General features: G+C 44.4%; 1 protein-coding gene across 1 annotated transcript in view; it reads right to left on the bottom strand.

The window, feature by feature from the left end:
• ADGRF5 (adhesion G protein-coupled receptor F5) overlaps positions 1 to 16,577 on the bottom strand; it is a 53,721-nt gene that overhangs the window by 22,376 nt on the left and 14,768 nt on the right. The window contains exons 3-9 of the mRNA XM_047103176.1: positions 13,591 to 13,764; positions 11,231 to 11,407; positions 10,985 to 11,091; positions 9,686 to 9,744; positions 8,700 to 8,842; positions 4,734 to 4,955; positions 3,581 to 3,784 (exon numbers count right to left, since the gene is read on the bottom strand). Coding sequence (XP_046959132.1) covers positions 3,581 to 3,784; positions 4,734 to 4,955; positions 8,700 to 8,842; positions 9,686 to 9,744; positions 10,985 to 11,091; positions 11,231 to 11,407; positions 13,591 to 13,764 — 1,086 coding nt within the window. The remainder of the gene's footprint in view (positions 1 to 3,580; positions 3,785 to 4,733; positions 4,956 to 8,699; positions 8,843 to 9,685; positions 9,745 to 10,984; positions 11,092 to 11,230; positions 11,408 to 13,590; positions 13,765 to 16,577) is intronic.

Raw genomic sequence — 16,577 nt, 5'->3', positions numbered from 1 at the left:
TGCCTGGATCCCAAACCCAGAGATCCTGACACGATTGCTCCAGGGTAGAGCCCTGACAGCTGGTCTTTTTCATAGACACCTGGGGTGACCCCACGTGCAGAGGAACGGAGAACACAGCCACCCATGATGCTATCTGCTACTTCCAGCTGCTTCTCTACATAGGTCTTGCCCCAGACCCTGAAGCCAGCCTACCTCCAGTGGCACGTCATGAAGGGACTCCAAAGCCACAAGACTGATTTCTACTCAGTAAAGAAAAACAACCAGTCTCCCTTCTTTCTCTCTCACTGATGCCCTGTTTGGGTGCGAAAACAAAACAACACAAACAAAACACACAACCCCAAATAAAATCCATTTGGGGCAGCACACAAGCACACAGAATAATACATGCTTAAACATTTCAGCAGAGCAATCAGAAGAAAAGACACAAGAAAGGGGACTGTGGAGTTTAAAGCTGTTCCCTCTAACGTCATCCAATGTCTGTCAGCCAAGAGGGAGCTGGCACCCTCTTATAAAGATTCAGTTTTTTTCTGAATACTCCACATGGTGATGGGCCACTGGATGTGGTAGGCAGGGCCACGAAGAAGTTTATGAACTCACTTGGGAACGGCTGTAACTTGTGAGACAGGAGGGAATTAAGGCTCCCATTTTTTTTTAATGTTCATTTATTTTTGAGAGACGGAGAGACAGAGTGCGAGCAGGGGAGGGGCAGAGACAGAGGGAGACACAGAATCGGAAGGGGGGATCCAGGCTCCGAGCTGTCAGCACAGAGTCCGACGCGGGGCTCGAACTCACAAGCAGTGAGATCATGAATGAGCCGAGGTTGGACGCTCAACCGACTGAGCCACCCACGCGCCCCATGGCTCCATTATTTTTTATCATCACACCACATAGCCACAGTGAGGCTACAAAGTCTGTTGCTCGTCACTTCCCCCAGCCTGTCAATCCGTTTCCATGCAGGCCATACAGGCCGACTAGACGCTGCACTAATAATAATAACTGTGAGTACCTTTACTATTACCAGCGGCAGGAGCAGTATTGATGCTCTTACCTCTGTACCGTTACCATTTATATCATCAGTTGCTGCCTGATGAGTTGAAAAGCTCCAAAAAGCCCTCCGCGTTCTACGAAGACCCCCTTCTTAACGCTAGAAATTCTACCAGGCTGATCACTGTCTTGCTGTCTTATCCCTTGCGTTTTGAAAATGAAATGCAGGGGCGCCTGGGTGGCGCAGTCGGTTGGGCGTCCGACTTCAGCCAGGTCACGATCTCGCAGTCCGTGAGTTCGAGCCCCGTGTCGGGCTCTGGGCTGATGGCTCGGAGCCTGGAGCCTGTTTCCGATTCTGTGTCTCCCTCTCTCTCTGCCCCTCCCCCGTTCATGCTCTGTCTCTCTCTGTCCCAAAAATAAATAAACGTTGAAAAAAAAAATTAAAAAAAAAAAAAAGAAAATGAAATGCACCTGTTTCTGACGTGAGGCAGTACTTTCAGTCCCACCTGCGTTCCAGTGAATTATTTTGCTTGACTGTTTCCTACTGACCTTGACAGATGGGTGCTGACGACCTCGTGGAATTTGGAGACAGACAGAGAGAGAGAGAGAGAGAGAGGGAGAACTTCAGGAGCGGGGCACGGGGAGGAAGGCAAGGTGCTGAGGGCAGAGGCTAAGTTCATCAGAGAACAGACGGTACAGGTCCCCAGGTGGCCAGCCCCGTGGCAGGAAAGCCATTGTTCTGCAGTCGGACCGGCACTGGGTATCAGGAATGTCTGAAGCAGTGGCGGCCACAGAGAGGTCCCTGTGCATCTGTACTACAGGCTTCCTGGTTCCTCTGCCAGAGGGCAAAGGTTTTTCACCTCTCAGAGTTGAAAGCTTATGAAGTCAGTTCCAAGGGAACTTTGCAAGGTCTTTCTCCCATCTGGCAATTCCTCCAGGGTGCCTGCCTACACCTCCTCTTCCTGAAAAATCAAGGAAGTGACTAAACGTATCATGTGTCAACATTTTCAGCAGTCACCAGATGCCTTTCCCATTCTTGGGAGTATTTAAAGTGAAATACAAATGGGGCAGGTGAAATGTGCTTTGCAAATAGATGTGCTCAGGAAAAGGTGCATGGAAATTCATCATCGTTTTGTCTTTTTTTTTTTTATAACATAACATCGTCTGGTAGCAAAGGCTTTGTAAAATAGAGCCTTGCCACGCTGATGGGTAAAACCACATTTTACTTTGATGATTTTTTTTTTTGTTTAAAAAGGAACACATAAAACTGTCATTTCTTAAGGGAAGGACTGGATCTTGTTACATGAAGTTTCTAGACAAAAAGCAATCTTCTGCTTCAGAACAAACTCTGCCAGACCAGCCGACTCCAGCACTGGCTCATCAGGCATGGGAAAAATAGTTTTGCCAAGGCAAACACTGGTCTTGTGAAATCAGACCTGAGGTGAATCTTTTCCTTCTTTCTTTCTTCCTTCCTTCCTTCCTTCCTTCCTTCCTTCCTTCCTTCCTTTCTCTCTTTCTCTCTTTCTCTTTCTTTTCTTGCTTTCTTTTCTTTCTTTCTTCCTTTTCTTTCTTTCTTTCTTTCTTTCTCTTTCTTTCTTTCTTTCTTCCTTTCTTTTCTTTCTTTCTTTCTTTCCTTTTTCTTTCTTTCCTTTTTCTTTCTTTCTTTCTTCCTTTCTTTCTTTTCTTTCTTTTTCTTTCTTTCTTTCTTTCTTTCTTTCTTCCTTCCTTCCTTCCTTTCTTTCTCTTTTCTTTCTTTCTTTCTTTCTTTTCTTTCTTTCTTTTCTTTCTTTCTTTTCTTTCTTTCTCTTTCTTTTCTTTCTTTCTTTCTTTCTTTCTTTCTTTCTTTCTTTCTTTCCTATTGTGACAAACTTGAATAAGTCATTGTAGACCTCAATTTCCTTATTTGCAAATTGGAGGCAAAAAAAAGCCAGCGTCAAGTGTGTGATCAAGGTTAAATACGATTAAAAGTGATAACAGATTTTCAAAACTGGTTAATCATAAAGTGTTATACAAAACAGGGTCTGTGTAGGGGATCAGAAATTGACATGGAACAATTGAGAGAAAAGCGGGATCCGAAATTGACATGGAACAATTGAGAGACACACAGGTCTACACAGAAAGATTTTAAAAAGAGAGAGAGAGAGAGAGAGAATTAGGTAATACTGAAGGATCTGAATACAGAGGTGGAGGCATGAGAAGGACAGACACCAGGAGAAGAGACACAGAAAAGAGAAATTCCAAGTCAGGCTCCAAAGCAAAGCCAGTGACCTCATCCTTAGCTCTTTGCTGAAGATGAAGAGGAGAAAAAGGTGGGGCAAACTTTTTTTTACAAGTGGGAGATACTATGGTCCAAAGTCATCAGGTCTTCTCTGCCAGGATCTTGTCTACAACCCAAGCATGACAGTTATATGCATATATTTTTGGAATGTTCTAGAATAGCGAAGCTGGAGCTGGCATCAAGCCTAGTACTTTTTCACAGTGTGAAGTTTGGGAAAAAACAGCCGTCTGACATTTCCTCTTCTACCCAGTGCCTCTCCCATTTTTACTTGGCCAAGAGGCAAAAATGTATATGCACAAGGGCATCTAACATCCTTACCTGGAATGTTTATTTTCCCCTGCTGCTTCCATTCTACCGTGCTCCAATTAACGTTAATCTCACTGCAGCAGTTCAAAGATACAGGATTGTTATCACACGTCACCTTCATTTCTTCAGTTGCCAAAATTCGGATGGGTGTAACATCCATTTTTTTTCTGGACTCATATTCAAAAATATCTAATGTCAGCTTGCAAATATATTCACCTGCATAGAATATACAAATGCATTTTTTATGGCCATGTATATGTATTTCCTTAGAAGAATGATAGCCTCGTCTCGTGTGTCATGACAGTATTTCGCCAAACATCGTTTGCAAAAGCATCCAAGGCTTGCTCTGAACAACCCTGAAGACACATTCAGGAAGTGCAGAAAGTCAATGCAGATCATTTCTGATGCCGCAAGTTAAATGAGTAGAGAGATGTTCTAAGGAAGGAGCAGAAATCTCAGTCTTTGCTGGTAAGAAAAAAAATGTGTGGGGATGGAAGAGGTAGCAAGGAGAGTTAGAAGACTGTGGATGATTTGGGCGTTCTATTTAACTCTGCGGCAAAATCAGAATCAATAAAGATGAACAGGACCCGTGGGTCTGCAACCCAACTTCTCAGTCAGCGAAAAAGAGGTGCCCGCCCCCACTGCCCCATTCACATCTGGGTTACAACGGGATTATTAAATTCTAGAATGTCAGGTTTCAAACTTCTGCTTCTGTTGTTTTGGGGGACGGAGAGATTACAACAGAATGCAAGAAAACTGGGCAGGGGGTGATGGAGGGCGATGGTCCTGACGAGGGTGGTAGTTTCACAGGTCTATACATATGTCAAAACTTGTTAAACTGTTAAACTGTACAAGTTTTGAGTATGTACAGCTTATTGTATGTCTCAACAAAGCTCTTTAAAAGTTTTTGAAAATTAAAAACAAAAGTCAGCTTTTCCTCTCACTTTCTAACTCATAAGCCCTTGGTAAATGTGGAAGCCTGTTTTTGTCTCCGATGCTATCTATATTCGCTTACACATACGCCATGGGATTCATTTTCAATTTTGAAAAGTTGAGCCTGGTGACTTCTTTCCAGAGAGGAAAACACCATATACACATTCCACGGCTTGTTTCTTTATGAGTTTTTTGTTCCTTTCCCTGCACCAGTTATTGGATGAAATCCCACCTGCGTCCCCCTGAGTGATGTTGTAAATAGTGAGGCGCGATATCGAGGTCATGTTGTTGAGCACGAAGGTGTAAACCGAGAATCTGCTGTTGTTCTGGATGTCGGAGTGCCTTTCGACATGGTGCCAGGACACGTTAGAGGACAAAACTTCAGTTTCACACATCAGAGTTACCGTGTCCCCTTCAAAAATGATTTCTGGCACGATGGTGAACTTAGTTTCATCTGGAAACCCAAAGAAAAGGTAGTAAGATGCCAAAGCCAATGAATGTAATTCACGCTACCCACCAGACGCCCCCACCACATGGGTCCGTGGTGCTGTCTGGAATGAGGCAACACATCCTCCTCATTCCATGCCCGGATAGCTGGTGTCTGAGGCCCAGAGGCTTACCAGCTGCCAGACACCGGGGACATGGCTTCCAGTTTGGAATCTTTGCACAATGGTAGTAATGGAAATGGTAGTAAGAACCCTCAATGGTAGTAACGGGACTCTCAAAGCTCTTTTCAATATTTCAAAGAGTCTGGTGGAAAATTGCTCGTTTGCTGCTAAAAAAGCCACCCCAGCTAATTTAAACATCAAGCTTCTTTGCTACTGACTCAATAATATCAACAGCTTCCTGCTGATAACAAATACCCCACACCACTGAATGCTCTGTCCTATGTCTTTGATGAATTACAAACAGGGAAAAAATAATTTCTTGCAATAATCTGTTAAGATTTTTTTTTTTTAAAGACTCAATACCCACAGGCCCGTAAGAAGGAGAGCTTGTTAGACATACAGGTCCAGATTTGAATTTTGGTTCTGTGCCACACATAGCTGTGTGGCCCTAGGGAATTTACTAAGCCTCTCTGAGCCGCAGCTCCCTTGTCTGGGAAACAGTAGCAGCAAGAGCTATCATGGGAGGTGATCTGGGGGAATGGTACCTATTACTGTTTTCACAGTAAAATTCTGGAGAACGATGGCATGAAGTCATTTTACGGGTAGAAATAAAACACAACATTTACTATTTTTGTGCGTGTGTTTTATGGCTGTCCTTTGCTCACACAACATGCAGTTTATGCCCTGTAAGCCGTGTTTCTTATTCTATGTCCTTCATGAATTCCACGTGTTGAGGGAATCAGAGGGGCTGGATAAAGAAGCTGTATGAGGCCTCTTTTACATGGGCGTCAGGCTCAGGCCAGACCCTTTCCATATTGTAAACATGGGACCAAAACGCCGTAAAATTAATTTGGGGAGCTATGATGTTCCAGTCAAAATGTCAAGGTATCTAAATATTTCTTATCTCTTTTTTTAGGCTCCTGAATTAAATAAGATTTTAAAATATCACATTTAACTGTTAAGAAGCCAGGCCTTCTGTGAATATTTAATGTAGTGAACGGACTCTGAAGTCATACAAACTTATGTTACTTACTATGTGTTCTTGAGCACATTCTTTACCCTCTCTCAGCTTCCATTTCCTCGCCTATAAAATGGAGATAATAGTACCTGTCTCACAGGATATATGAAGACAAAATATGTGTAACCCTCTGGGCTTAACACAGGAAAGACACAATAACAATGTCTCTCTTCATTATCATTGTCGCCAATAATAATGATTAGTAAGACTGCCAGTAGAATGTGGTTATGTGGAATTGACCATAAATCTATCGGCAGTGATTAAAGGAGCATTCTGGTTAAGTGACTCTGCTAATTAACCAAACATTAATTATATTGAGGATTAACATACCACCAAATAAATGGAAATGTTCTGAACATTGCCCTGTGCCTTTTGCAGTTCATAAAGGTTTAAAATAAGTTCCTGATACTAACTCATTCGTTCGGCTCTTTTTCTTTCTGGTTCTGTTCCTCTCTTCTGCCTCCAAATATAACTATAAGTTAAAAACAAACACCCAGTCACTTGACCTTCTGGATATTTATATTCTAGGTAAATCCCACCAACACTATGGAAAGCAGGATGATGTCTGAGCTCTCCCGTGGAATTGCACATGACATAAGTTCGTGTTTCTTGGTCTGAGTCCGTGCACATCCCAGGATCATCCTGGATGTAAACCCTCTGTAGAAGCAGGGTCAAGTGCCGTTCACAATGGCTTCATTGCTCTTTGGAAGAATAAGGCACAGACTCCAAAGTGCCTTTGTGAACTGCATTGTCAACACCATGTTTCTGGACCGGCAGTCAGCCACCAACCAGTAAAACTCTTTTAAGTGGCCGACTAACCTCAACACAACTGAAATTTGGAGGAGAGAGTAATCATAACCAAAGCTTACCTCTGCGAGAGGCCGATATTGTCCTCGGCCCTCAGAACCATAAATACAGGGACTTGTTCAAGGCAAAACCTGTGTGGGTTGGGGGGGGTGGTGTTGGGGGTCAGGCAGGGGTGGCATGGCTGGCTGCCTTCCATGGGAGTCTGAATTTTAGGCCACTCACTCCTCTTCCTTCAGTTTTCCAGTTTTCACCTGTGTTATTGCCGCCTTATTTATTCCAATTGTTATTTTTCTTTTCTCCTTGCTTCGGTTGCAGCACTTTCTTACCACTGTGCATATCTCTTTTAACATTTTGTTTTTGAAAATGACCTGGCATCTAAAACTACCGGAGAATGTAAAGACGAGCAGTGTAAATCTGTCGTGGGGACGGCCTAACCCCTGTGCCCTGTCTCCCAGAGGCGCCTGCAACTGACCTTTCAGAGTCCTCCCCGAATGGACCCAGCGTGGTTCTGAAGAGGCATAGACTTTATTCTGGAACCACGTACCAGAATTATCTAGAACATCTGCCTCCAAATTCTTGCCTGCCGAATCTCTGCCCAGCTGGCTCTCTCCTTTCTATTTCCCAAGTGACAATAGGTCCACCCACCTGGTAACACACCAGAACACAACTCTGTACCCATTTGTAAAATGGGGGAAAGCATCTGAAAATCCCAGGATTTTCACCACTGCTCTATGGGATCCAAAGCAGAGGTTCTCAAACTTTCCCACACGTTAGAATCACTTGAAGGGCTTGTGGAAACACAGATCGCCCTGGTTGGTTGCGGTGGCCCTAGGAATTTGTATTTCTAACAAGTTCCAGGGGATGCTGACGCTGCTGGTTTGGGGGGGGGGCATACTTTAAGAACTACTTCTCTAAAATAACAGTAGCCATTGTTTAATATCAATGCATTTCATGAATGTCCCAACCCCACTCCAATGTTAGTTTTTGGATGTTTTGGGACTTTTTTTTTTTTTTTTTTTGAGAGCAAGAGAGAGAGTGGGGGAGGAGCAGAGAGAGAGAAAGAGAGAGAGAGAGAGAGAGAGAGAGAGAGAGAATCCCAAGCAGGCTCCATGCTTTCAGGGCTCTGTCCTGATCACATGCACCACGAGATCATGACCTGAGCCTAAATCAAGAGTTGGCTGCTTAACCGACTGAGCCACGCAGGTGCCCGGATGATGTGGGACTTCCGATTATGTGTTTATTTTTTTATTTTTAATTTTTTTTTTAACATTTATTTATTTTTGAGAGACAGAGCATGAGTAGGGGAGGGGCAGAGAGAGAGAGGGAGAGACAGCATCTCAAGCAGGCTCTGGGCTCCGAGCTGTCAGCACAGAGCCCGACGCGGGGCTCGAACTCACAGACCGTGAGATCACGACCTGAGCCGAAGTGGGACGCCCAACCGACTGAGCCACCCAGGCGCCCCCAGACTTCTGACTAAAAATAAAACGAAACAAAACAAAGCCCTCCATCGACCCGGACGGCTCTGGGACCCTCTTGCAAAATCTCTCCCCACTGCAACCCCTTTCCCAACTGCAGTGACATTAGCCTGGTTGGCAGGATCTGTAACGGTGCCTCAGACGGGAAGCCTCTGTGCCAGGAACCAGACAGCCTCTCCCCATGGAGGACACTGTAATGTAATTTCCTGGTTTTAAGCATAATGATAAATACCATTGCTATAGCTAAATAGAATCCATGTATAGGAAAAACGCGGAGATGTCCTACTTACTGCTAGTAACTACTTGAAAGGAATTGTAGTCCATTTTGTAGGTCTGATTAAGGTTCCGCATTACTTGATCATTTGCTTTACGCATCAATTCAGGTGATGGTGTTGTAGTCTTGACCTCGTATGTCACAACCACACTTCCGGGCCTGGATGGAGACCACTCAGTTCAGTAAGGCAGTAACTGACCTGGAAGAGTCTAGATCCTTATGGTTTATTTACATGGGAGAACAAAATGGCAAGCACAGCCTGGGTACTTTTTATCTTCAAAGGTTCACTCAAATCAACCCGGTTTCAGGCTCTAGCTGAAAGCCTGCGACAAAGGCTTGCACACTCAAATGTCTGCAGATAGGTAACATAAGTGAGCAAAACGGCTGGACGGGAATGAGTGAAGTGAATCACACAAGTTGGTCATAGGGTCACAGCCACAGTGCAGAGACTGTTGTCACACAGCCATGCTGGCCCGAGGTTACCAGATATGCTGAATGTCAGCTGAAGCAGAATCCCGAATGTTTCTGTGAACATTCTTCGTTGTTAAAATTGGCATCCAACTTTTTGAAACACTGTGCATACCTCCTTAGGGCTGCCGTGGAGCCCAACTCCAGGCGGAGCCATTTACACAGCAGCGTGCAACTCTGTGCCCGTGGCTGGCTGGACAACTTTTCTTGAATAAAGGCATCATGCATGACATTCTTTCACTTTTATATTTTGGAACTCCCTAGTCTGTGGACTTATCCCTTATCTGTTTGCCAAACTCCTGCAGGCACAGAATAAACAGAAGTCTTGGGCTCATTTTCCATTTAAGCAGGTATATCTGTGAGGAGCAAGTTTCCGTTCTCAGTATTGCCTCCCTCTTTGCGCCCTACCAATCGAGCATTGTCTCCACCTCTACCAAACTGCTCTAGATGATGCCCCTCTAATGGGTTGTTTCTTCTTCACTAACGTAGTGGTCTCTGCCGTTGGGCAGGAATGAACCGATTACAGCTTCTTACCTGAACCCTGTCACAGTCACCAATTTGAAGCCTGGTAAAATACTGTAACCTTTCCAGAACTGGAAAACAAAGAAAGACAAGTGTCATGTATCAAGGTCCAGTGAAAGATAAGTCAAAAGGTTGAAAGCTGAGTAAAAAGCACATATTTTTTTTTATCACCCCAGGTAAACCTTTCTCCTGTATATTTTGTTAAGGCTAACGCTGACAGAACTTTGAAGAAGTAATTCCTCTTGACCTATGTCAGCCTGGGTTCTCCAAGAAGCAAACAAACACCAGATTTAACGTGCCAAAAATTTTGCTCTGGGAAATGCCTGGCAGAGAAAAGGGGGAGGTTTCTCTGAACACCCATCCCAGGGAATTCATTTTGATTCAAGTCACATTTACGAGTAGATGCAACATGCAAAGCACTGTGGGTGCAGAGCACCGTGCCAGGAAGCTGGGTTGGTAGGATCCAAAGATGAATATGCAACTCTCTCTTCCCTCAAAAGCATATAATTGAGGGCGCAGCATGTGCGGAAGGTTCTCACGCTGTGTAGCGCTATCACATGCCAGATACGCACATCGGATGTCCAAGAGCCCTTCGGCGCTTTAGCATGGCACCCACAGAAAACGAAACCTCATTCATGTGGTTTCCAAGGGTAAGCTGAGGCTGCTCCTGGCCTGAGGCAGGGGCTTGGCTGCCCAGAGAGTTAAGGGAAGTCATTATCTCAGCCCCCCTGTAATAATTTGTACCACACCAACTGGGACGCTCTATCGCAAATGAGTTCACTCAAGCAAAGCCTTTAGGTTCAGATGAATTAATCCAGTGTAAATCACTTAGAGTAGTGTCTGGCACTCAGTTAATACTCCGGGAATATTCTCTATTTTTATATGAGTAAATCGAAATCTGTCTTAAGTGAGAATGCCTCATGACCTTTAATGTGGAATGATTTGAAACCACGGTGCCAGCCTTGGGCTGATCTACCCAAAAGACGTTAGGGCTTCATCCGTGAAGTGTGGGAAGACAAATAGAAATGCGCTTCTAGACCTGAATTGGATTCACTGGGTTGATGACACCAAGTCTTCTCTGAATCAATTGTACCCTGGGTGGAAGTTCCACCTATAGGTCGAGATGACGTAAAATCATCCCCTGCACACTGTTGGATTTGAACACTCCGTAATTCATCATCCCAGATATCTAGGAATATTTTTGATGCCCGTATTCATAAACTCTGACAGAATTTATCCTTGGTGAATGCAACAGATTCAGTCCAGCCCAAAGAACTTGTTGGCTAAGACGTTCTTGGGGTCAAAACCTACCGCTGTTTCCAAGTCAGTCTTGTAGGACCTATAGAGGGCAGAGGAAGAGTTCTTGAGGTCTTGTTGAAAGCCCACATTGAGTCGGACTGACATTCTCAGGGTAACATCTGCTGAAAGAATCACAGGGCAGTATTTCAAAATCTCATGTTAGCGTTTGAATACACACAGGACCGAGAAACATTTGCCTGAGTTGATATCGGTCACTCAACAAACAAACAAACAAACACTTAATCAACAGTTACTTACCTCCCTGGAGCTGGCAAAAAGGTCCCTTGGGAGGTAGTCCTTTAAGGCAACTGCAACGATGCCCTGCAGGGAAGCCATCATGCTCTTGACAAGTGAGATTGTGGAGACACCTTTCTTGAGGCCACCTATAGCCTGTCTCACACGAGCACCAGATTTCATTTCCGGTAGGTCTGCAGACTATCAACAACCAGAACAGTGAGGAGAGAGAAGGTGCTCGCCACCTTTACATGTATAGACTGTAAGTATTTATACTCTGTAGAAAATTCTAACTTGACTCCACATTGCCCTTTGGGAAGTTCAACAGTACTACGTGAGATTCGTGTGATTCCCGTACACATCACCACACTATTAGGTATGGCCGTCTGAAGGATGACTGCTCTGACTGTTACAGCGGATGCCTACAATAATAATGTGATAGACAGATTTCTGGGCACAAAGTGTATGGTAGCCAGCTTCCAAGGCAGCCCCTGACCACCCCTGTTTCTGACTATTAACACCGTTTTGTCACTCACTCTCATGTTGCCCTAGACTTAGTCTGTGTGACCAACAGAATATGGCAGAAGTGATGATATATCACTCGTGAGATTAGGATATAAGACGCTGTGGCTTCCTTCAGTGATGTCTGTCTCTCACCACTTGCTCCGGGGGGGAAGCCAGCTGCCATTGCATGAGGACATGTCATGGAGAGGCCAACATGGTGAGAAGCAAGTCTCCAGTCAACAGCTAGTGAGGAGCTGAGTCCTGCCAACAACCATGTGAGTGGGCTTCAGAGAGGATTTTCTAGCTGCAGTGGAGCCTTCGGAGAACTGCTACTCTGCCCGAAGCTTGACTGCACCCTCATAAGAGACCCTGAGCCAGGGTCACCCAGCTAAGATCCTTCTGAATTCTTAGCCCTCAGAAGCTGTATGGTACGATAAATGTTTGTTGTTTTAGGATGCTAAGTTTTGGGGTAATTTGTTAAACAGCAAATACAGAGTATAAATAAAATTGTGCCTGTTACATTTCTAGTCACACGTAAACAAACCAAATACTTTCTAATCCCACTGGGGACATTGGAAAAATGCTCTGAAAACAGAGGGCTTTGAATTTATTTCTAAAACTGGATGGAAGTCATGTCATGGGGAGCTGTCTATTCTAAGAGTGACTACCCAAAGGAAAGTCATCAGATCACTGCTCCTGAAATAGGAGAGGCACCCGAGCTCTAGTGAATCTGTGGACACTGATACAGCCATTTCGGGTTCAGCTAGCATATATTAAGAATAAAAACTTGGATTGGGGTGCTTGGTGGCTCAGTTGGTGACCTGGGTGGCTCCACCGAGTGTGAAGCCTGCTTAAGACTCTCTCTCTCTAGGGGCGCCTGGGTGGCGCAGTCGGTTAAGCGTCCGACTTCAGCCAGGTCACGATCTCGCGGTCCGTGAGTTCGAGCCCCGTGTCGGGCTCTGGGCTGATGGCTCGGAGCCTGGAGCCTGTTTCCGATTCTGTGTCTCCCTCTCTCTCTGCCCCTCCCCCGTTCATGCTCTGTCTCTCTCTGTCCCAAAAATAAATAAACGTTGAAAAAAAAAATTAAAAAAAAAAAAAGACTCTCTCTCTCTCTCTCTGCCTCTCTCTCCCATTCTCATGCTCTCTCTCTCTCTCTCTCTCAAAATCAAAGGAATAAACATTGGAATGCATAGACTGATGCTGATGAACTATTTGAACTATAATTCAAAAAATTCTTGAAAGACAAGAATTTTATTCTTGCCTCCATTTTAGAATCATGAAACCCAACATCTGTTAGTGTTTGCAAGGCAATACCTTTGTTTGGGACAAGGGGGACTCCCATATCATAGCTTCCCAGGTGATGGTGCCTGAGAAATAGGGCAGCTCGCATAACCTCAAAAGGGAGGCAGCGACCAGAAAATCCCGTCGCACGGCCTTACAGTTTCTGTATTATGTCTTGCTTCCAAATCCAGGTGTGTACCTGGTTCCCATTTCCTGACCTATGCTCCCAAAATGAAGGGAACTTGCTCCCTATTAATACCTGAACCAGCCCTTGCCGGACCCACTGACTACCCAGACGGATGGGACCAAGTAGCCTGTTGTGAAGGACCTGGAAGTATCTTGGGACCATTTTGTGACAACCAATACACAAACCACCAAGCAAACATTTGGCTCCCATTTGAGATAAGGAACTGGCTATGGAGTCTGCCAAGAGGGGCTGCGTTCTGGAAGGCCGTGAAGGCATAAAATCACACATCAGGCCTTTTTGAGTCACGTCACTTGCCTACGAATTGCAATTTGCTGTGACAGTAAAGAGCTCGGACAGCTTCTCTCCTGATATTCCCAACCCTCCATTCTATAGCAACGGGCCTTTGACTCACCTGTGGTCACCTCAATGCTTAAAATGGTGGTGGTGGCTTGGTCAGTGCTGTTCCCTTGAATTGGGAAACTGAGGCTGTTCAAGTAAGTTTTGATAGGCTCCAGGAAGGAGGCGTTTTCAAAACTGATCTCAACATCAACAGTGTACTCTTCAGCCGCAACTCTGCTTGAGGCAACTGAAAGGAAAGCATAGGAACCTGTGAGAATTCACCACGGTGGGGGGGGGTTGTTGGCAGGCAGAGAGGGAGCATGGCGGACAGTTCCACATTTAAAGGCAATAACAGGACTATGTGGATGCTGGCACATCAGCCTTGCCCCCTTCATGGTGCTCCCTGTCTATGACTTTATCATTTAAAGAAGGAAGGCAACTGATCTTTCTGGTCTAAGTGTAGTGGCCTCTGGCCATTTGAGAGATTCACAGGCTAAGCTCAGGACCTGTCTAGAACAGAAGCAGGGAGATCTAGCAGGGGGCCTTGGCAACATCCAGACAATAAAGCCACGGTCCTGACTCAGAGAAATGAGTCAGGGTGTTTCCAACACCATTCAACTGACATGTGTATATTTTGAGATCTGAACTACGCATGGCTTGAAGGCCCCCAGGAAGAGTCATCCTGTTCATTCCCTTTGCCCTTAGCCTACGCACATAGCATGGGCTCTTAGTTCTCGCTGTGTACCTCTGGTGTCCTGAACATGATGGGTACTCAACAAAAGTAAAATTTGCCCAGGAGAACGTAAAATCAGAGATATCTCCAGCTCTTCATCGCCCTTCCAAATGGTCTCCAGGCTGTTTCTGTGTCTGGCATCCTAGATGCATTTGGTCCAACACATACCCACCCACCAGCAAGCCAGACAATATATAAACTGGAATGTCCTTTCATAATTTCCTGTATTACAGCATGTCTGGTTCACTAGTTGTAAGCTTCTCAAGGGCAGGAACTATTTCTTTCACTTCGCATGGCTTGACTCCATCTGGCATGGAGCTCACTTCGTAATAAACATGTGCCCAATTAGCTCTTATTAAAATTGTGACCCTCTAAGAGAGCCACACATTCACCTCCCCATCACTGCCCAAATCTTTGGCTCATTCTTGGCTGAAATACATAAGAGGAGCAGAAGCCAAGGACGAGTTTCATAGCTAATGATGAACCTTCAAAGATTAGGAGAAATTTTTACACAGATGCGTTGAGAAGACAAATTGTGGCTTATTTGATCTTGTCAGTCAAAGAAGGAAAAGGTTAGAGAATACTTGCAAAAGTATTACTTGAAAATTTAAGTCAAATCTGATGTATATTTTGCATGATGTATATTTTGCCAAAAAAATCAATTCTATGTTTTCTAAAAAGGGCAAAAATTTTTCCCATAATATTGCCAGATTTGTTTAAAACTTTCCAAGGAATATTGATGTGAAGGACTAAAAATGAGTTAAGTTCATAGTGGGAAACTCCAGTAAATAAGTTTTTATTACAGAAAGCTGTAATATTTGTAAACTGATAGTTATAAACTATGCCTTGGAAGGTTGATTTTAGAATCACTCACTAAATTCTACTCCTAAAACCAATGCTACACTACATGTAACTAATTTGAATTTACACAAAATCTTGGAAGAAAATAGGCAAACAAACAAACAAACAAATAAGAAGTTGGGTTTTACTCATCAGCCTTGTTGAGAAGTATTTCATTTTGGCATCCGTCCTTCAACTTGCTGTAATTAACTCAAACTGTGAAAAAAGTCTTTGTCTATCTCTCAAAATTAAGACTGCATCTTAAGGTATATTTCCTCCTTATAAAAATGTATTTACAAGCAGAGCAAAAAGGCTTTTCAAACCCGACGCAGAGTCACAGGCTGTCATGATACCACAGCGATGCCTAAAATTTCCTGTTTTCTTTCTGATTCTCTGATGGTTCTGTGATGAAAACAGGCTTCCCGGAAGAATTGCTAACCTTAATCTGTGTGAGCCTAACTCTAGACACGGTGGGTTGCCCACAGGGAACATTTGAGAGGAGGGCGGCTGCATAATATTTATAAAGTCTGCCTTGGAGCATATTCTTTTTCCTGAAAAGTAATGCAATGTTTATACCCTCCAGCGCATTCCTAGCTCCAGGATTCTCTTTGTCCGTAGGCAGTCTATCTCCTCCCTTGAATGTAAACAGGATATCCTAGACGGTAGGGTTTTTTAGCAGAGTGAAGTCAATAACAATCCCACATCCCCCACTTCCTCATCTGCGTTGTTGCACCCCAGGGTCTGACCCCCACCATAGCCTCAATGCCTGCCGGCTCACCATTCCTCCCGCTCATCCCTGAGCCCACCTCTCTGTGCCCTTTCCAGACACAGTTGCAGAACAAGCGAATGCCTGGAAAGCACATGGTGATTCATCAATGGCATCATTCCCCACTGAAACCAAGGTGGTCCTTCCAGTGAGATCTTGCAGGGAACTGGGCCACAAGCTTAAAATATGAAGAGGAAAGTTCCTATGGTTTTAGCAAATTCTCTTCCATGGGATTCGTGCAACTGTAACTAAAGCACTAGCCTCTAAGTTCCTCTCCGCTCATCTGCTTTTTATGTTCTTCAACAACTTCTAAAGGAGTTTCAGAACTCCTGAGTGCCACTTCTCCCTAGAGGCTGATAAAGATGGGGGCCTCTACTAGAGAAGGAAATGCCGTCAGCATGGAAATAGTTCTTTAAAACAAGCTCAACAACCCAATAGTAACTCAAAAAGCTAGGGGCTTGCCCTTGGAAGTCGTCTATTCCAGTGGTCTGCACTTGACTGATGATTATGTATCTAGGGAATTCAACACACATGAATACTTTGGTGTCCCAACCCGGGTGAGTCAAAGTAAAATCTTCATGGATTAGGTCCAGAAATGTGTGTGTATGTGTGTTTCAATTCCCACTGGTGATTCTGGATCAGGCAGGTTTAGGATTTAATGTTCTAATCCAAGTGAAGAAACCAAGAAACTAATCCTGGAGAGCCAATATTAGCGCCTAAA

The sequence above is a fragment of the Lynx rufus genome, unplaced genomic scaffold (genome assembly GCF_022079265.1).
Source record: "Lynx rufus isolate CCGP_SWC_20201006 ecotype Redwood Valley unplaced genomic scaffold, mLynRuf1.p SCAF_6, whole genome shotgun sequence".
In the NCBI taxonomy this organism is placed as follows: Eukaryota; Metazoa; Chordata; class Mammalia; order Carnivora; family Felidae; genus Lynx; species Lynx rufus.
Note: the sequence above shows the minus strand (reverse complement) of the source record. Positions and strands in the feature narration are given on the sequence as shown.